Source organism: Nyctereutes procyonoides, unplaced genomic scaffold, assembly GCF_905146905.1.
Source record: "Nyctereutes procyonoides isolate TBG_1078 unplaced genomic scaffold, NYPRO_anot_genome, whole genome shotgun sequence".
Classification (NCBI taxonomy): Eukaryota; Metazoa; Chordata; class Mammalia; order Carnivora; family Canidae; genus Nyctereutes; species Nyctereutes procyonoides.
In genome coordinates, this window is record NW_026575139.1 from 44,660,378 (window position 1) to 44,681,521 (window position 21,144).

At 40.7% G+C, this 21,144-nt stretch overlaps 1 protein-coding gene across 6 annotated transcripts in view; it reads right to left on the reverse strand.

Moving 5' to 3' along the window:
- Positions 1 to 7,230: 7,230 nt before the first annotated feature.
- Positions 7,231 to 21,144, reverse strand: part of FRMD6 (FERM domain containing 6) — a 234,150-nt gene continuing 220,236 nt past the window's right edge. For all 6 annotated transcript variants that reach the window (XM_055303737.1, XM_055303736.1, XM_055303738.1 and 3 more), the window contains 4 exons: positions 17,682 to 18,017; positions 16,049 to 16,180; positions 12,128 to 12,219; positions 7,231 to 10,217 (listed from right to left, as the gene is read on the reverse strand). In XM_055303737.1, coding sequence (XP_055159712.1) covers positions 9,933 to 10,217; positions 12,128 to 12,219; positions 16,049 to 16,180; positions 17,682 to 18,017 — 845 coding nt within the window. In that variant the 3' untranslated portion in view covers positions 7,231 to 9,932. The remainder of the gene's footprint in view (positions 10,218 to 12,127; positions 12,220 to 16,048; positions 16,181 to 17,681; positions 18,018 to 21,144) is intronic.

Consider the following 21,144-nt stretch of genomic DNA (forward strand, 5'->3'; position numbering starts at 1 on the left):
GTTTCTCACTGAAGATAAATGATGAGATAAAAGTGGCAACAATCTATAGGAGAACTTTGCTCTCACTCTTCGCAGGAAGCCCCTGCTTCTCCTATAGCATGAATTTGTAACTGACAGACGCTGTTGACTCCCTGCAGATTTTTCCCCCTGGATTTCAGAAAATTCCTACTGCATCTGAATTGCTAGTAAAGAAGGAAGAAGAGAAAGCTGAAGTAGGAAAGGATTGACTTATTTCACTCAGCATAAGGACAAACATTATATGGTCTCATTCATTTGGGGAATATAAAAAGTAGTGCAAGGGAATAAAGGGGAAAGGAGAAAAAATGAGAGGGAAATATCAGAAAGGGAGACAGAACATGAGAGACTCCTAACTCTGGGAAACTAGCAAGGGGTGGTGGAAAGGGAGATGGGCGGGGGGTGGGGGTGACTGGGTGATGGGCACTGAGGGGGGCACTTGATGGAATGAGCACTGGGTGTTATGCTATATGTTGGCAAATTGAACTCCAATAAAAAGAATAATAAAAATATTTTAAAAAATGAAGAAAGAGAGGACTGCCCTGGGGCCGTCGACAGGAGCGGTCTGGAGTGGTCTGGGCCTGGAGGAGCAGGGTTTCTGGGGTGCGGTAGAGGAATGAGTGGGCACAGCAGAATCCTGGGTGGTCCCCCTACAGTTTCTGATGGGCTGGTGTACTGCGAGGCCTGGAAATTAATCTTTTTTTTTTTTTTTTTTTTTTTTTTTACTTATTTGGGGATGCCTGGGTGGCTCAGCGGTGCCTTTGGCTCAGGGTGTGATCCCGAATTCCCAGGATTGAGTCCCACATCGGGCTCTTCATATAGAGTCTGCTTCTCCCTTTGTCTATGTCTCTGCCTCTTTCTGTGTGTCTCTCATGAATAAATAAATAAAATCTTTCTTAAAAATTAAAAAAAAAAAGCTTCTTTGGAGCTTCTGAGAATAATTAGGGTTTGTGAACACTTGATCTAGGGCATAGACTGGTCAACAGTCTCCCACCCTGACATCCTCTGTGTCTCCACCCACTCCCTCCGCATCTAAGGCCTCATGTTCCATCTTAAGCCCCACTTTTTGTCTTAGCCCCCCTGAGGCCAGGGGGCTGAAACCTGAGTCAGCCCCAAACCCACGCCAGGTGGAGCAATTGACTTGGGCCGGTTCAATAAAGGCTTTGAGTTACCAGGCACACATCTGCTGGCTGTTCTCACCAAGGAAACGGGAGCCAGATCACTTTCACTGGGCATCAACCCCACATGTCCCCAAGTGCAAGGAGAAAGGGAGATTCATCTCGCCTTCTGGTGCTTTCACTACAAACAACTCCCATGTGGCGGCCCAAAGTCTTTGGCATTTAATAGCCCAACACCTCCCAGAAAAGCCTGCAGGCATTGTCAGGAAGAGTCCAAGCCCAAAGGAAAGCAGCCTGCCTCTTCCTTTCTACCTCCTGGGCTTGTGCCCATATTCTGTTCATCCTTCACAGGAGACAAACTTAGGAGCCCACTCCTCAAAACGAAGACTGACTCCCTACGCCACTTGCTTCCCTGTGCTGATCCTTTTCTCTTTATGGTCTCTGGAACCCAGGGTTCTGTGCTAGGGACTGAGATTAGTTTACTTTTCTTAAAAAGAATTTTTAAATTTTTAAAGTAATATGTTTATAATGTCTCTAACAAAAATAGCAGCTTCCTCTTCCCTCCCCAGATGCTAACACTTCCAGTTCTTGAGGTGGTTCTAGAAGTATTAACCTCCATATTTTCAAGCAACATTCTCATAATATGTGTGTACTGCTTTTTCAATTTGGAATCTTATCCGTCAGTTTCCTATTATGGAAGATAAAATACCGCTTGGTACACACATTCACTCTCTCTTCTAGGACTAAAGGTTCTCTGGTCCCAATAGAGCTTAAAAAGCAAGTCTTTTAAATATTGGAAAGAAAAGTGCTGTTCAGTACTATACCCAACAAAGATCTCTTTCAAAAAACAAAAATGAAATAAAAACTTTTTTAGGCCTACAAAAACTGAAATAATTCAACACCAATAGATCTGTATAGGAAATGTCAATGGAAATCTTTCAGGCAAAAAGAAAACTGCAGACGAAAGACTTGATTTGCAAAAAGAACGAAGAGTCCCAGATATGGTAAATAAGTGGGTAAATATAAAACACATTTATCTCATATTTTAAATCTCTTTTTAAAAATAACTGACCACTTAAAAAGCAAAAATGAAAACAATGTGTTATGAAGTTTATAACGGGTTAAAAAGTCAAAGGTACCACAACCCCAAAAAGACCAGGAAAGGAAAATACAAGTTTCTTATACTATATTTGTAGTAAATTTATACTATACTTGAAGTGGTGTAATATGATTTGCAGGTGGATTCTGATAGCTTAAAGATGTGTACTATAAACTTTAAAACAACCACTATAAGTAAGCATAACTAAGAGGCAAAAGAGAGAAAGTGAAATAAAAATCATGAAGCCCAAAGAAGGCAAAGAGGAAAAAAGCAACAAAGAGGACTAGTAAAAACAAATGGAATGTTGGTACATTTAAACCCAATCATATCAATAATCAATTAAATGCAGAAATCATGGAAGACACTTGTTTACAAGGAAGAGCCTAGAATGTTTTAAAATACAGACCCAGTGAGAACATATTTTCCAGATGCAAACAACTCCAGAGAATTCCTGTCATTAGTGATAGTGATGAAGAATTGGCAATTTCTTCCTATAAAGGGCCAAGTAATGAATATGTTAGGCTCTGCAGGCCCTATGGCTCTCCACCCTTGTAGCTGGGAGGCGGCCCAGATGATAGTCAGGTAAACAAAGGAGCCATCTGTGTACTGAGTGCTCAGCCCTAGATGGGGACACTCAGGCCTCCAGAGCGTGCTCTCCAGTGCTCTCCCTCTCCTGCTTCTTCCATCCTGCTCTCCCCCTGCCTTCCCCAGGTAACCATCTGCTTTCTCAATTCTGGGAGCCCTCTGGCACCTGCTTGGGTCCCTCCTCCCTCAGTGGCCTGGAAACTCTCTCTAGGCAGTAAACTGAGACCTTGACAAGGCTCACCTTGTTTGGTTTTCTCCTCTCAGGGCTCACTCTACTGCACTATCTATTGCTGAAGGTTTTAAGAACATTTTTTAGACCTCTTTTTTCTTTAATTATTTTAAAAAGATTTTATTTATTCATGAGAGACACAGAGAGAGGCAGAGACATAGGCAGAGGGAGAAGCAGGCTCCCCATGGGGAGCCGGATGCGGGACTCCATCCCAGGACCCCAGGATCACGACCTGAGCCAAATGCAGATGCTCAACTACCGAGCCACCCAGATGTCCCTATTTTTTCTTCTTTAAAAGTTGTTGAAAGTGAGAGGGTAAAACTGGTTCTATCACTCCATCATGGTTGAAATGTTTCACTGTTGGGATTTTGATTGAAATTGATGGGGAAAATTGATCTTACATTATTGAGTCTTTCCTTTAAGGAATATGGGGTATTAATTTAGGCCTTCTTTTAATTTCTCCAGTGGTTTTTGTGGTCTTCTACATTCACTTTGCTGTTGCATTTAAGGCCTCTGTAGAGGCTCCTTCTCTTTTTTCTTAGCATCTTATTTATATCCTGTAGCAATATAGGGATGGAGTCTAAATAAGACCCTGGGGCCTCTGCTTCTTTAAGTAGCTGCTAGACCTATTCCCTTCCTTCAATCTGTAGGTCAGAAGAGGGCCTGTGACTTGACCTCTGGGGCTGGCTTAGCTGACTCTTTCATGATGGCTGAGCAGGGTTGAGCAGCTCTGGACTGAGGCCTGGTGTGTGGTTGGGAAAACCCTAGAAGCACCCCTCATGGGACACCAAGGTAGAAACTGACTTAAAGCTGCTGCATTTGGAATGGATGCCTGAAACTTTTCTTTTTTTAAGTAGGCTCCACACCCAGCATGGAGCCCAACATGGGGCTTAAACTCACGACCCTGAGATCAAGACCTGAGCTGAAATCAAGACTCAGACCCCTAATGGATTGAGCCATGCAGGTGCCCTGCTTTTTTTCTACTTGTTTCTACAGTTAGGTGTGGATAACACCTAAGGACTGAATTATTGGTCTGCTGGGGGTGCTATCTTCTGTATGATTGTGGGGTCACTCCATCTACCTTAGTTATACTCTGGGCCTCTTTGTTGATGGTTAGTAATGCACAGAAAAAAAAATCATCTCCAATAATATCTCTGGGATAAACAGGCATTTGTGGGCTAGTGAGGGAAGTTGGGGATATTGTGTTGTAAACATCAAGCAACCAATTTAGAAGCAAACTTGGAACATAATTCCTTTCTAAGTTGGGAACTGTTTTTATGAAATCCATCTCTTGCCATAATGACAGTAATAAAATGAGGAAACCTTAACTGACCACAGTTGATACCAGATGGGTAAACACCCATCCTAAGTAATGAGTTGGCTAATTATAGCCGTGCCCTGTTTATAGATCTTCGATTAATCCCTTGAGAGTATATAACTCCATCACCCATAATGTCTCATTGCATCTGAGTAGGACTTCTCAGAGGTCAGCCTCCACCATTAACTCATATAAATGTCTAAGAATCAAAGGGCTAGGTGGAATTTAGCTTACTTTTATTCATTATTCTCTGTAGGGATCAACTTATATAAAGCGTCAGAGAATTGACGAAGCAAATAAAAGTGACAGGGAAGAGATGTTAAAGTATTTTACTGTACTCACATAACCTCCACTTTCATGCTTAGCAAAACAATTATGTGTATATGTGTATTTACCACCCAGCTTTCTAGAATGTGGGTGTATTCAGACTTCCTGAAACGGTGAATTCAGTGCCTCACTTGAATGTTGGTCCATTCTCTGACCTCTTTATTGGTGAAAAGAAAACATCATTCCCACAAAATGCAACACTGGAGATGCAACTCAGTCCAGGTGTGGATCACTCTAGCTCAGGAGCAAATCACCCAGCTGGTCTACGTTGCTTGGGTTCACCTATAGAACAATGGATCTACACCCTGGATACACACTAGTTAGCATTACTGGCCAAACTTTTAGTAGTACCATGCCCACCTGGACCAAATAAATCAGAAGCTCTGGTCTGGGCCATGGGCATTGCTGTTTTAAATACTGCAGGTCATTCTTATGTGCAGCCCAGCTTGAAAGGCACTTTCCATAGATTAGAGTGATTGTGGCCATTGTGCCAATTTTTAACATTCAAAGCATTCATGCAGAGTAGATTTTAATTCATTCTATAAAGCAATGGTGAACTTTTTGGTTTCCCAAGGATATTGCCAAGCATGGAAAACTTACCTATTTCGCTAGGAGTTAGCTTAGAAGATGATTGTGTGTAAGAGAGAGAGAGAGAGAGACAGGGAGGAGTGAGAGGGGAAGAGAGAGGCATAGCTTCCTAATTTTTGAATTTTCTTCTCCCTGCTGCCACATTTTTGTTCAGGTCATTTCCCCAGTCCCGCTCTCTTCTCCCTACCTTCTTGTAGCACAGATCCCATTATTCCTCTCAAATAATGTCTCTCAAACATGACTCCTTTTATAGTCCCCTTCAGTGGCTCCCTGTCTAGAAAAAAACCACCGAAGTTCCCCTCTGGGCACCCAGGGCCTTTCACGACTAGTCTGGAGAGAATCCTTACTTAAGCCTAAAGGCCCCTGAATGAGCACTGTCATCTCTGGCTTTTCATCTTCATGGGGACAGTTTGTACCTCACCCCAATCTGCCTTAAGTCCCCCTTCAAGGCTCTTCTTCTGAGTAAAACCTTCGTTCTTCCCACCTCCCACTCCCTACCTACCCCCCCAGGGTCGTCATTGCTTCTGTGCCAGAGCAATACCCAAATAATCCTTCTACAGGTCTGGCATAGAGGTGTTCCAAAAAAGTGTGCAAATTTCATTTCTCACACTATCAAAATCCTACATGTGTCTTCCGCATTAGATGGAACATTCTCTTAAGTGCAGTGGGTAACATGGTATATGTGGTAGAAAAGGCAAAGCTTTTGGAGGCGGATTTGGGTTTAAAACCCTGCTCTAAGCTTACGAGCTGCAGGATCTTGGGGGAAGTCTGAGTGTTTCCTCAGCTGTGAAATGAGTTGACTCTCGAAGGGATGTGAAGATTAGATGTGACATGTGTTGTGTCAGATACATAGCAGATGACCAGAAAGTTGACTCACAATTTTACCAGATACGCTGCAAAATTCATGAGGAACACTTCACTAAAAAGCTTTTGTTTTGGATTGAATGCTTCCAAATGGCTACACTTCTGTACAAAGTAAATGTTGGTTAAAAGATTTGAAAACCCTCCTTTCTCTCACCTTTGTCATCAGGGGCATATTATAACTATTAGTTAATCCCCCAAATAGCCCCCCCTTTTTAAGATTTTATTTATTTATTCATGAGAAATAGAGAGAGGAAGAGACATAGGCAAAGGGAGAAGTAGGCTCCCCACGGGAGAGGACTCTATCCCAGGACTCTCGGATCACTCCCTGAGCCAAAGGCAGATGCTCAACCACTGAGCCACCGAGGCATCCCCCAAATAGCCCTTTGAATTATTAATCTCATCAATTATTAATCACACACACACACACACACACACACACACACACACACACACACAAACAAAACAGAGAAGCTGATGGTCATCCTTTCACAAGGCCAGCCAGGCTTCTTAGACTCCCGGCTCCTGACTTGAAGCAAAGTTCCTGGCTCTGTTCTTGATGCCACCACTGCCCTCACATTCAGCCTGGGGATTGCATGTTTTTAAATGTAATCACTTACTTTTTAAAAATGAAAATTTAACACCCCAAAGATGATGATTTTGAGGGAAAAATTAAGGTGGTTATTTTAACTTAAAAAGTGAAAAATATTCTATTTTCCTGCATCCTTTCAGCCCCTCAGCTTGGGCCTGCATGGTGCCTGGCTGCCACAGCCTCTTGGAGCCTCAGTTCCTTCATCTCTAACTTGAGAATCAGAATAGTACCTGCCTTTTGCAAGTATGAGTATTGAAGGAGTTAATAGAGGAAGTCCTAACCCACGTGGAAAGGGGACAGCACTCAGCAGGGTTCAGCCACAGTCCTCTTGAGCCATCACAGCAGCCGAGGGGGTGGTCCAGCTCAGAGCTCTCCCACGCAGGACCTTAGCTTGCCCCTCCAGGTGCTATACTATGTGAAGGAAGAACACAAAGAAAACATTCACTCTTTAATGCCTCTTGCTTAACTGAGAACTCTAATAAAAAAAGAAAAAGGCACTTTAAAGACAAATAAAAAGTAACTTTATTGACTGCTAATCTTACCATGAAATGCCTATAAGAAATCATTACAAAATAACAGTTTTCTTTTACACACTTTTGGTATCATCCTGATATGATGATCCTTTCACAGAAAGGATTATTTACAGTTTATGTAGATATAAAGCTCATTGTTGCAAATACAAATGTAGATGTATAGAGGCAATATATACCAAACTGGTATACCGACTAGCAACGATATTAACAAATGCAGAATAAATTACAGCTTCATATGTTTCTTTTCCTTTTTTATTGTTTAAAACAATTTCCAAATACAAAATGTAGATAACCAAAATGATTTTCATATACATATATATAATTCTGCTGCAAACAGAGGATCAAAAAGCAAAAATATTCCTTACTTAGCATGTTTCATTTTTGAAAACCCACAAGACTATCCATAAATCCAATTATTAAGAGGGTGTGCAAAACCACCAACAATGCTGGTAAAACCCTGAAGACCTGATTCTGGCTGAAGTACAGAGAAAATAAAGCACTATATACTTAATTAAATTAAATATGCTTTTGTCTTGATGTTTGCCGGAAACACTAAGAGCTAAGGAAATACACTGCATTATGGTCTGGGCTCTTTAGAGTTAAACTTCCCAGGATTTGTCTCCGAAGCATCTATATGAAATGTTGATTATTTAACGACTTACTTATAAGTGAAGCAGTCATTAGATGATCCTTCTACCTTTTCATACATAAGACTGAGAGATACTTTTGTACATTCTGACATCTGAAACTTTGGTTCTTTTAAAACTTTTGATAAAAGCAAAATAATTTCATGACTACAGAACTCTACGTAACTTTTGTTCCTTTCTAAGTGTGGGGTTAAACTGATCTGACCGGGTTTGTAGTGTACACACTGCCCTGCTACATCTGCACACGGGCGTGCCGGGGCAGCCCAGGTGGGGCTGTTCTCCATGTGTTTAGAATACTGATTCCCACCCACGGGAACACTGCTTGTTCTGTTGTACCTTAAATCTATTTCTTTGTTACCTGAAAACTTAATTTTGTATAAAAATATGACTGTTTCTTTAGAAAATAATATATAGTTTCTTTTTAAGAAAACCTGGCAGATAGAAAAAATGGTATATCAAAATATGGTAAACAAATGTTGTAAAATATGAAATCATTACAAACATCTCATAGAAAGACATTGTGCTGAAGTTCTCTCCTGAAGTGTGAACAGCATCGTTACTGTACAGCTAAAGGTTAATAAATTCACTCTCCTGACTTGGTTTCATATATATACTATCAGCAATGGCAGTAACTGTCTTAAAAATGGCCCCCTCTAAAACACTAACATTTTTTTGTATACTTTAACTTCAAAATTGACAAAAAGATACCCTCTGGAGCAGTGGTATTAAACCCTGTTGCATATTAGCTCCATCTGGAGAGTTTTAAAGGAAAAGGCAACTCCACCTGGACCTCACTGCAACAGACTGATTTTATTGGTCTGAAGTGGGATCCAGACATTGTTATTGTTTTTAAAGCTCCCCAAATAATTCTATTGTGCAACCAGGGTTGAAAATCATGGCAAAAGACATATGAGAAAACAGTCATTCTTAACTCTACATATATTAACTGATTGTCTGTAGGTATCATTCATTCAGTGACACATCGTCCATAGTAAACAAGACAGACCATGTACACAAAATAGTCATGGAGCCAAGATGAAGAGTTAGTAAGCTTTAAACACATATAAACACACGCAGTCTCGGGTATTTATATATGTATGACATATACATACAGTAAGGGTATTTTGGTTAAGCAGAAGCCAGCCTTACCATAATTTGTTCTTGATTAAAAACAAAGCAAAACACCAAGCACAAACATTTTCTAAGACCTTTCCATAGCTTTAACAAACTGGTTTTGTAAACTCCACAAAATGCATGATGACATGAACACAACTGATCAGTTACTTGAATGAAAAGCTCAGATGAGTCCCAAAGCTTTTAGGAAGGGCGGGAAGAGGACATGGCACTGACCAGGCATGAAGGAGTCACAAGGCATCACAGCACGCAGAACCTTCTGGTTATTGCTTCATTTGCATCTTCTTGACCCTGGGCTGCGCTTCTGTTATGTACGTATCTTTGGCTTGCTAGAACTACAGGATTTTGACCACTTCATTAGTGTTCACTTTGGGACAGCCCCAGTGAGGCAGCAATGGCTATGTACTAGGCAGTGGTCTCTCCATTAAAAGGAGAGACTCTCTTTTCTTCTCCTCCCTCAAGCCACATGCCATGAGGGAGTGACCACAAAAAATTTACAAGCAAACAAATAAACCTAACAACATCTTTCACATGATAAAAAAAAATGTGATGTCGTGTAATCAAACTAAAAAACAAAACAAGGAACAGACACACCACAATTCAATGTCCTGAAGGCTTGGTAACTAGTAAAGCACATTTCCTTTCAAAGGATCATGAGCTTCCGGGCACTTGTCTTGCTGTCCATTCTCTGTAGTTCTTTTATCTCTGTGTAATACTTAAAGTGCAGTTGTCCCAAGGCTTCTATTTCCATTGCCACTATCATCAAGAAAGAGCTATGTTTTGGGGTGAAGAAAATATGGCACAATAATTAAGGAAAGAACCCATGGCTTTTCAGCCTCCAGCAAACAGCAGCCGGTCTGTACAGCTAGCTGCACGCAGATGTACTTTATACAACAAACTCTGGAACTTCATCATGTGTGAGATCCAGAGAAAAGTACTTGCTGGTTCTTTTGACTGGAAAAGCATCTTGGATGTTGACACACTGCTGAGCCAAGCAGCTGTTGCAGTAGAGGCCTTCTTCATCCAGTTCGTGGCCACACCCAAAGGTGTAACTCTGAGCAGTGTCTTGACATAGACCTGCAATGCGCAAGAAGTCTTTCTGGTAAAGTCTGATGTCATCAAGGCTCAAGCTATGTCGATCGGTGGAGGTCTTTGGTTTCCGACATATAGTCTGCAAAATAAGGAAAGGTTAAAACAGCTTTAAGAGTATAGACTAAACTGAAAGGTTAGCAGTATTTGCCCTTGTAAAGAGAGAAGCTGCAAAATCATAAAAGGTTATGGAATCCTTCTATGTTGGAAACTGATTTCCAATTGGAGGTTTCTGGGCCCCCGAGGCCCTGTGGGGAATATGTCAACACAACCACCATCACCACCACCATGAGCAACACTGGCTAGCATTTACTGACCCCCTATCATGTGTAAGGCCCTAATGGTTCAATCTTCCTGTCAGGTCTAAGATGCCAGTGGCATTATTTTCCCCATTTTACAGATGAGTAATCTAAGGCAAAGGAGGTAAATGCAACAGGAACCCAACTGTCTCTAGCATTTCAGAAGTCAAGAAATTGTCTTAAAATAGGGCTGGATAGGTTAAGATGGGGGTCTAATTTTTTTTTTCATTAGAATATGACATTCAGCATGGCAATACTCTCATGCTGAGGTCCGTTATTATTTTAATAAGATGTGGGGAAGTGAACCATTCAAGAAACACAATTTGAAGAATTGTTTTTTTTTTTTTTTTTTTTTTTTTTTAAAGCTAGAGCTCTTGGATAAAATACTAATACAAAGTACAGAAAAGGCTGGGAGGTGAGAGGCAGGTCCCAAACACCAAACACTGTAAGCAGTTTTCTCCCAAATACTTCATACAGTAGGCAGCAGACTTGTAGAACTCATTACCCCAAGAAGTGGTATTAGCTGAAAATATAAATAGGTTAAAAAATGGTTCAGATAATTACATGAATGAAAGATACTTCATGGGTTATTTAAGGGAACTCAACTCTGGTTGCCAAACACCATAAAAGCCAACCTTGTCAGAATAAGTTATCACTTTCTGCTTAAAGGCAGAAGTGCCAGGAGGAGACAATGGGGTCTGAGCCCAAAAACATTTTATTAGGAAATACCACATCTGAGCACTCTCTGAAGATACTGATCCCCTGTACTCATGCAGGCTTCCCAGGTGCCATTGGGATCTCCCACGCAGAATGCATTAGGGCCGCATCACAAATCCACATGGCAGGCCCACAAATGTGCTTCCCATCTTGGAGGTGCAGAACCCAGTCCTTAGCTGCGCCCCACAAACATTTATATACAGTAAGATCTAACACCGGGTGTCAGAACTAGAGGGCAAACCTAGGCAGTGTGACCCTGAAGCTCGTAATCATCATGCTACACATACTGCTTTAGAAATTATTCATTGGAGTATTCAAAAAAATATTTAATAAAATATCATGTGCACATTAATACTACTTAAATGACACAGGAAAAAAGGGAGGAGAGAGGCACACACAGAAGGCAAAAAAACAAAAAAGACAGAGATGCTCCAAGAAAGAGAGGCAAAAGAGGAGAGAGAAGGTGAATGCTCAGGAAACAGAGGTGAATATCAGTTATAGAATAAACCCAGATGCTGCAACTATGAGTTTCACAGTATTTTACATTTTGGTATTTTAATAGTCTAGCCAGTGATCACAAGTTACCAAACAGTCTCAATCAGCATACTTTGAAAGTATGTTTCATTTCTACCATAACAAACCTGACAAAAAAATTATCCTCCCAGTTGTTAAGGTCAACACACACACACACACACAAACACACACAGAGTTAACCTGAAGTCTGAAGTCTAGACACTTCCCTACTATAAAAAAGTATGAAACAAAGTACATAATTTATCTAAAAAAAATCAACTTAAAGATGCATGGAACTAGCAAATAAAGTGGATATATATACTCAGAACAAAACTAGAATGTAACTAGTGAGAAGCACTGCCTTAGGGTTTTTAATTTTTGCTCATTTATATAAATGTAAGTTCCTATTTAAAGTTTTCTATAACTTCAGTATCCAATTTAAAATTTCCAATTCCTTCTGTACCTGTGGAAGAGAGTCAGTACTCTGGCCGCGAAGCTTGACAACTGTTTCTGAGGAGCTGGAGGTGGAAGAACCGATTTCTTTCACAATCAACCCTAAAGTAAAACATGGGGGAAAAAAAACAACCCAACAATGAAGACTTCTTATTATTCATACTTCTTGCCACATATCTGACATATACTACCACCATGATTGAAAGGTCAAATATTAACCATTACTGAAAAATCTGCTATTCTTCCATAGGAGACAACCAGAATGGAATATATACTGTCTCTTGTCTTACAGTAAATAGGGACAACAGGGATAAATGTGGGGTTAGAGTACAGGAAGGAGCTTAGGACCTGAATTTTCTAAAGTAAATGACAACTTCTAATTAATCTATTTATGAAGGTAGTAACAAAAAGACTGTAGGTGTAAAGCAGTTTATCTCCTAAGGTTCCCCCCACTCCACAGACCATGAAGTCTGAACTTAACCCCTGCTGAACTATGACGTGGCCTTCTAGGCTTGGTTCCCCTTAGATGTGCAGTGATTTAGTGTGAGGCTTTGACCTCCAGAGTCATGCGGATCTGGGATGGCACTGGCTCCGGACAAATAATTAGCTGTGGATGCTGGTTAGGGACTTAGGCTCCCTGTGTCTCAGTCTCCTATATAGTGGGGATGACAGCAGCATCTATCCAAAAGAGTTTAATGATGACTGAAAAGCAAATGCACGGAAAGGGCAAGCCAAGGTGCGAGGTCTGCAGATGGGACACACTCAGCTCCCAGGAGCTCCTCGGGCTGATGGGGACCCTGTGGCACTTGCCTCCTGCAGCAGATCCTACAGGGGAGAGGCCACAAATGGGAGGCCCCCCTGAACATTCAGTTCTGGATCTTCGAGACCAACAGGATCCCCTAATTACCTCAGCGCTCAGGGGTAATCTGCTAATATTTTGGAAACAGAAATCCAGGGCTGAAACTTCCCTTTGTGGCTTGGCAAGTGAGTAAAGCACCAGAAAAAAAATGTTTCAAAAGATAAAACTGCTAACAAGAACTGGAGATGGGAAGTGAATATGATCACTGACGTTTTTCTCGTGCATAGATGAAGCAACTCAGTCAAACCCCAGATCCTTAAGGCCAAATGGCTTCTTAAGGATCTTCTTCTTAGGGAAAGTATGTTTTCACCTTATAAAAAAAAGAACCTTGAGTAATGTGATTTTTATTTAGCTACTGTTAATAACCTCAGAAATGGTCTTTTGTGTTCTATCCCTTAACTCTTTATTTACTTTTAAAGATTTTATTTATTTATTCATGAGAGACACAGATAGAGAGGCAGAGACATAGGCAGAGAAAGAAGCAAGCTCCCTGCAGGAAGCCCGATGTGGCAACTCGATCTGGGGACTCCGGGATCATGCCCTGAGCTGAAGGCAGATGCTCAACCACTTAGCCACCCAGGCGTCCCTATCCCTTAACTCTTTAGAAATGACTCAATAAGTCAGTGACTAGTATATGCCTTGCATATTAAGTGTTTGATAATTAGTTCAGTTGAAACATGAAAGGAAGACATTCTCAGTTTACATGTAGACAGTTTAAAAACTCTCAGGTGGATATACTCATTTTTTGGGGCTGTACAGATTGCTTTAGTGGGGGGGGTCTTTCTCTAGAATATCCTTATCTTTTAAAAAGCTTTAAACTTTTAACAAATCATCAGAGAAAGATGTGGACTAGTGTACTTGGTTGGCAATTGGGACAGGTCCTTCTGGATTTCCTGATAAATGTGCTCTTGGCCACTATGCCTGTAAAGAATCTGCTCCCAAACCCAGACTTTGCATTAGCTAGATCTGCATCAAGTCAGGTGGTTGGAATAAACCAACATCTATCAAACTTCCATCACTACTCAATTTCAGCTCCATATTTTATTTATATTATTATTTTATTTTATTTTATTTTTCAAAGATTTTAATTATTTACTAATGAGAGACAGAGAGAGAGAGAGAGAGAGAGAGAGAGAGACAGAGACATAGGCAGAGGGAGAAGCAAGCTCCATTCAAGGAGCCCGACGTGGGACTCGATCCCTGGACCCCAGGATCATGCCCTGGGCCGAAGGCAGATACTCAACTTCTGAGCCATCCAGGGATCCCTCAGCTCCATATTTTAAAACAATGTTTAATGCTCAAATTGTAGAGAATTTGGAAAAGTAGGATGATGCAAGAAAGAAAACAAGACCATCGATAACCCCATCATCTAGAGAAAAGGCTGTTAATACTTTTATCTATTTTTTTGTATACATATACATTTTTAAATTTGAGATCATCCTATTATACAATTGGTGCTGTTTTTCTTGCCTTTCTCCTATTATTATATATTCTTTGAAGATCCTATTACTTAATGGTTGTACAATATCTCACCGTTTGGATAGAATATACAACCTCTCATTGTTAACTGTTTAGGTCCTTTTTCCTTTTTTTTTGCTATTATAAATAACATATCAAGAAACGTTTTTGTATATAAACCTTTTTTGGCAGCTACTCTATATTTTACTTCTATTTAAAATTACAAAATCTTAGAAAACTTAAATGTAGGAATATATAAAAATAAAAAGCACAAGTCTGCTTTCCTTTACATCTCCTTTTTCCCACAGACACTTTGGTGTGTACTGTTTAGACAGTTTTATTTCCACAAAAATACACATGTACACAGTGAAAGCAAGATATCTACCCATCTATAATGTGCATATAATTGGTTTATATTTAATATATATTAAAATGTATTTATAAGGAAAAACGTCTATGATATAGAGCAAATGGGCAAAAAAAAAAAAAAAGAGCAGAGTTTGGTATGAGAATGTTAAGCATGATCAGAGCAACCTGCCAGATGAATCTGTGTTGAGTAAGCAGAGTGATTCTCTGTAACCACTGGCAGGTCTATTCCTGGCAGAGCATCTGGAGGCCGTGGTTCTGCTAGGTTAGCAAATGAAATTCTGCAATAAAGAGAGCCTCATGCTCTTACAGATTAAATGCCCGGATGAGAGGACCAGGAGTGTTGGCCCTGTTCATCTCTGATTCCTAGCACCTGTTATGGGTGAGGCTCACTATCAGGGACTGTGGATCTTGACAGAGTGATCGCAGGTCATCCTGGTTGTAAATACACTCTTTCACTTAAAGCTCAGCATGGCTGAATAATAAGCACCCACACCATGTCAACAGCAGCGCGACAGCACTGATTCCTAAGATATGTTTTTATATCAAATGGAGACCAATCCATAAAATGTGACAAAAGCCATTAGGAGTGACTGAGGCTTAAAAACAAAATCCATAGTGTTGGGGTTTTTTTAGGGTAATATCTTTTATTTGGTAGAAATAGATACTATATACTCTGTACTAGGGTTACAGTGAATGCATGTTTTCTAGTAGAGCTAATTGGATATGGAATTTAGTGAGTGTCTTTTGATGTCAAACTTTTTTGACACGTTTTCCTCCGGGCTCCTATACCCAGTATGATCTAGTGAGGGAAAACAATACAAAACAAATCTGGAGACCAGACTTCTGTTTTTAGCCACATAATATTTGTTCCCCTAATCTACAGGATTTCTCATCTGAAAAAAGGTCTTTGAGGCTCCTTCTAGATGTATTATATGACTCTCTAGTTATCGCTTAAAACAGCAAAACAAATGAACAACAACCAAGAGAAAACTGTATTTTACCACTTTGTCCAGACCTTGGGGTAGAAGAGGCTAATTCCCAATCCTAGGTGCTTCTTCCCCTTCCTTTCCCTTTCTTCCTCAGAAGATACCAGTCCTGCAGTTTGGGGCACTGCCTTGGCAAGGTTCTGATTCCAATCCTGTATGACCTAGAGCCCCACCCCATTCCTTCTATTTTCTGAGGCACCTGCTTCTCAGGCTGGGGCAGTCTATTACTTAAGGAGAAGAACTTCCCATAAGAGCTCACCAGAGTGTCCATTCAGCTTCCGTGACATGAGCATGTCCTCGGTGATATAGATGCACATGTCTGGGCTGACTTCCAGAGACTCTTCATTCATCTGCTCCAGGTCCCTGGGATCATCGACCAACATCTCTATTTCTGGCACAGAAGAAGGAAAAGACATTTGGGGATATGAAGGGAAAGGGACACCAGAATTCATAGCCATACTTTGAGGGAGGCTATGTAATTATCCCTATTTTAAAACAGACTTGCTAATGAGAATCTATATAATAGGAAACTCTTAGGAGAATTCCCCACTAGAGGTATTTGTTCTCTTTTTTCACAGGATTGTTGTGTTTGTTACATGTCTTCTAATGCCACAATCTGATTGTCGATTATTCTTTACTCTTTAAGAAAAAAGAAAAGAGAAAGGGGTGCCTGGGTGGCTCAGTTGGTTAACTGTCTGACTCTTGATTTTGGTTCAGGTCACGATCTTAGGGTTGTGAGACAGAGCCCTGCATCAGGCTCCTCGCTCAACACAGTGTCTGCTTCTCCCTCTCTCTGCTCCACCCTGTGTGCTCACGCACATTCTTGCTCTTTAAAGTAATAAATAGAATCTTTAAAAAAAAAAAAGAAGAAAAGAGCTATACCACCTTGCTGAGATGACGAAGGGTAAACTGAGACTGATGGGCTGTTTGCCTAGGGCGAGAGCACAATGAGTATTTCATGAAGCTCCCCATTTCTCTTAGCTGCCTAGCTGCAAGGCATTTAAGTGACTTCATTTGAGATCCACATAAATTCTATAGTAACCAAACAAATGTGCTGGAGTTTTCCTTAATGAAGTCAGTATCTTTTCCCCAAACCTGAATGCTATAGCACTTGAGGCAGAAAAATAGTAAAAAGGTTATACACATATGCTCAGCTTGGTGATACAGGCTAGAGGTCTGATTTTATCTCCTTAACAGAGTTAAGCAGCTAGGTACTAACTTTCTATTATATTCCCAGAGTTCCGGGTGCAGAGGAGGAGTTTAAGAAATACTAAACTAAGCAATGGTCTGAGCTCAAATATTTTTTTCCTGCAAAAAGTTTAAGACATTTCTGTCACTAGCACTACATCTGCTCAGTTGTCCTAACCAACATCTATTTACTATTTTTATTTTTTTAGAGATTTTATCTATTCATTCATGAGAGACACAGAGAAGCAGAGACAGGCAGGAAAAGTAAGCTCCCTGAGGGGAGCCTGATGAGGGACTCAATCCCAGGACCCTGGGATCATGCCCTGAGCCAAAGGCAGGTGCTCAACCACTCCGCCACCCAGGTGCCCCATCAATGCCTATCTAATCTGGGAATCAGAAACGCAGATGTGAGCACTGCAGGACTGACCACTGCTCCATTTCACGTAAACCGCTAGGACTCAGAATCCGCCAACACCCAATCCCAGGGTGGCAAAGGATCATGACTAGAAGAAAGCTTTGTTCACCACACAAGCACCAAATCATGGGAGAGGATACAAGACCCCTCCTCGTCTCCATTATTGCTTCTTAGTTATGCTCCACACATCAATTCTCCAGAAGTGACACTTGAAAAAAATACTAGGCAAGACGAAGGAGGGGAGACAGAAACAGCAGCTTGCTCGGAAAGCCCACAGTGAGCAGGTTACCATCGTCCTGCGAGTCCTCTTCCAGCCGGTCCTTGCCGCTGCTCTCCACTCCAGAGGTGTGAGAGCTGCCGTGGCTGGTCATGGAGCTGCAGCTTTTCAGCTTGCGGTGGATGGCGCTGCCAGAGTAGCTGTCCTCGGGCCCCGTGTCCCGGGGCTTGGTGTCCGCCTCGATGCCCGAGGTGTGGGAACTGCTGTGGCTGGCGGTGGAGTGACGGGACAGGCGCTTGTGCTTCACGCTGCCCGCGCTGCTCCCGCTGGCCCGAGACCGCTTTTCCAGCTGGTCTACGTCAAGGTCCAGGCTGTCGCTGATGTAAGACTCCCGATACTGCTTCTTCTCTGCATGGTGAGGAGCACAGCACGTCATTATATTCAACCCAGACAGAAGAAAGGGCTGGTTAGCTTTAGTGAGTCACTGGGCTAAGAACTAGGGCGCTTTCACACCCAGAATCCAGGGACTGGAGAGGGATGATTCTGACAGGAGCTCAACTTAAGACTGCAAATGCATAAAAACCGACACAACAGATTTGAGGTTGTATTTAAACTATTCAGAGAGTCTTAAAGCTTCAAAACTATAGAAAAGTGCTCTTCCATGTAGAATCACCAGACCACCTCTTGTCTGCAAATTGCTATTGGCCAACAGTGACATAGGTTCAGTATGTGAGAATAAATATTTAGAAGTCTTTAGAGCACTTGGACATTGCCATGACAGCCACTACTGTGATTTTGTACTATGCAGAAGGATCAGTCCACAATGGATGAGAAATCTTAAAAATCTGGTCCTTCCCCACAAATAATTTCAGAAGTACTGCTACAGAAGACTGTTTAATAAATATAATTATACTAACTGCCAGTGATTTTATTTATTCAGTTTGGCCCATTACTAGCTTAGTTATGACTGCTAAATATAATTTAAAATAAAACTATTCTTTTGCAAATTTCTTTCAGAGAGTTCTAAAATTTAGCTTTTCATTAATGAAAAATTAATGAAGGCCCCTTTTCTCCATTTGGGGTGAACTAGTGAGGCTTTATCATCTATTTAGAAAACATAGTAATCATTGCTGGGTTGATGATTTATACTTATGTGGGCTCTGAACTATAAAACTATTCTTTAATAGGTCAGGGCCATTCTTTAACACAAGGACATACTAGAAAGTCCCTTTCATCAAATGCTTAACTAAACACTACATTAAAGCACCAAATTCCAACTGAGTTGCAGGTATACAATAATACTTCTGTGTTTCAGGTCAGAATTTTAAAACAGAGAAGTAGTTTAGATTCTTTATATTCTTAATACTGATGAGAAATAACACATTAGAATAATGTTAAAGATGGAGAATGCATTTGGGGAATGTTAAATAGATATTATTTCAGAAATTGCTAATTTGTAGACTAATTGGGTTCTCAGGGGCCTATTAATGGATTTAATTGCCTTGTTTCTTGGTTAAGTGAAAACACTTGCACTCCTGATGTCTAAATCCAACTCTGAAGTATAATCACCATAGGCTCCCTAGAGAGGGAAGGAGCATCAGCAGAAAGAGAAGATGCACTTTCAAGGAAGCAAAACGCAGAAATGTTTGCAGAAGGTTTTGTGTACATTGTTGTGCTCCAGCCATTCACATCAATTCTAAGGAATCTGACTACAACACAACAGCCAAGTATGCACAGCCATGCAGAAAACAGACTGGGGCTAGATACCAGAGCCTAACACAACACAGCTGAGACAAGTCTCATGTGCATCATCTACAACCCATCTTTTAGAGCTAGACTGGGTTTTAAAGATTCTTATTTTCTGAAGGCAACAGGGGATGAGATGAAGATGGAGAGCTAAAGCAGTCTGCAAAATTCTCATACAATTTCTATTCACTGTTGCTTTAAAATAACAGCCATGTGGCATTTGCAAGGTGGAAAGCAGAAAGAAAATAGTTTTCTAAAAAATTCTTTAGAGGCTGGAGTTCTAAAACAATTGGGAATTATGGCTCTAGTAACTTAAAAGTTTTTCTACCTCTTTACAAACAGCCCTTTTACTCCCAACACCTCCCAGCAGGTTCAGAGTCAGTCACAGTTACTCTATACTCATTAGTATATTAGAAGGCAAGCACTGCCAACCTGTTCTTTACCTCATAGGAACTTAGGGTAAATCTACTTCCTGTCAATGTGTCAGAGCAGCTTTGGGCTATGCGACTGGCCAGAGTTCCCTTCTTACAGCTGTATCACTTAGATCCAGTACAAACGTTTAAGAAGTGTCACACCACTCAGTTACAAACTGAAGGAAATATTTACATAATTCTGAAATTTATTCTAAGACCTGCAAAATGCAGCCTCTTGTCTCCCTAGTAATCAAGGGTGTCAACAGCACAGATCGTCACTATGTTGGTGTTCTTTGTATTCTCTCCGTGGTAAAAGCCCAGAGACCACAAAGCTTTTCAGATGTGATTTTGAAACAGAATGCAGTGTAGCCTCTTGACATATGATCTAAGAATAAGCTCCAACTGTTGAATAAAACTGGGTTATAAAACCTTTTTTCATGACAAAAGCATTTTTTAAACTTCTCTTTTAATGCTATGGAAGAATTCTTATGATCATTTTCTACCACAAAGTGCTAAAAGAGTCTTTCATATAAGGTGACTTTAAATTAAATTAAAAAAAAATACAGTCTCCTTTTGTGTGGGTTTTTTGTTTGTTTGTTTTTTAATTTTTTTTTTTTTGTTTATTTATGATAGTCACACAGAGAGAGAGAGAGAGAGGCAGAGACACAGGCAGAGGGAGAAGCAGGCTCCATGCACCGGGAGCCCGACGTGGGATTCGATCCCGGGTCTCCAGGATCGCGCCCTGGGCCAAAGGCAGGCGCCAAACCGCTGCGCCACCCAGGGATCCCTGTTTGTTTGTTTTGCTAAACCAACACCAGGAAAAGAGCTTTCTTGTAAAAATGATGAAGCTCTTAAGTGTGGATGAGATAACTGGAGTCAGGCTAAGGCGGGCCCAGAGAAACTTAGTTCTGGCTTTCTTTAAATCTAGAAGAATCTCTAAGTAGAAGAAACTAGGTATGTTTTCTTTAGAAGAAAAAGAGAGATGTCTCTTTTCTCAGTTCTATCAATATTTATCCAACTAAGAAATCTAATTAACACCTTTATCATTCCTTCATTGCCTTCCTCATGTAAGCCCCCAAATGCACTTGGTACTATGTATGGTAAAAGATAAAACTCTGTCTTGTAAGAACTGAAAATTCTTTGTAATTTTACCTTAGAACCTATACGGGAGGTTCATGAGTTCTTTCAGGCTCTAAAGGGCTCCCCTCATCATCTAAATAAGAATTTATTAAAATGCTGATGGGAAAGCTTGTGGAATAAATAAACTTTTCAAGGCTCTATAAGCTGGCCATTTATGAACATGGCCAATTTGGCAAATGATGGGCTCTACACCTGTTACCTATTTTTACAAGTCTCCTTGGTGCTTCTGTCCCATC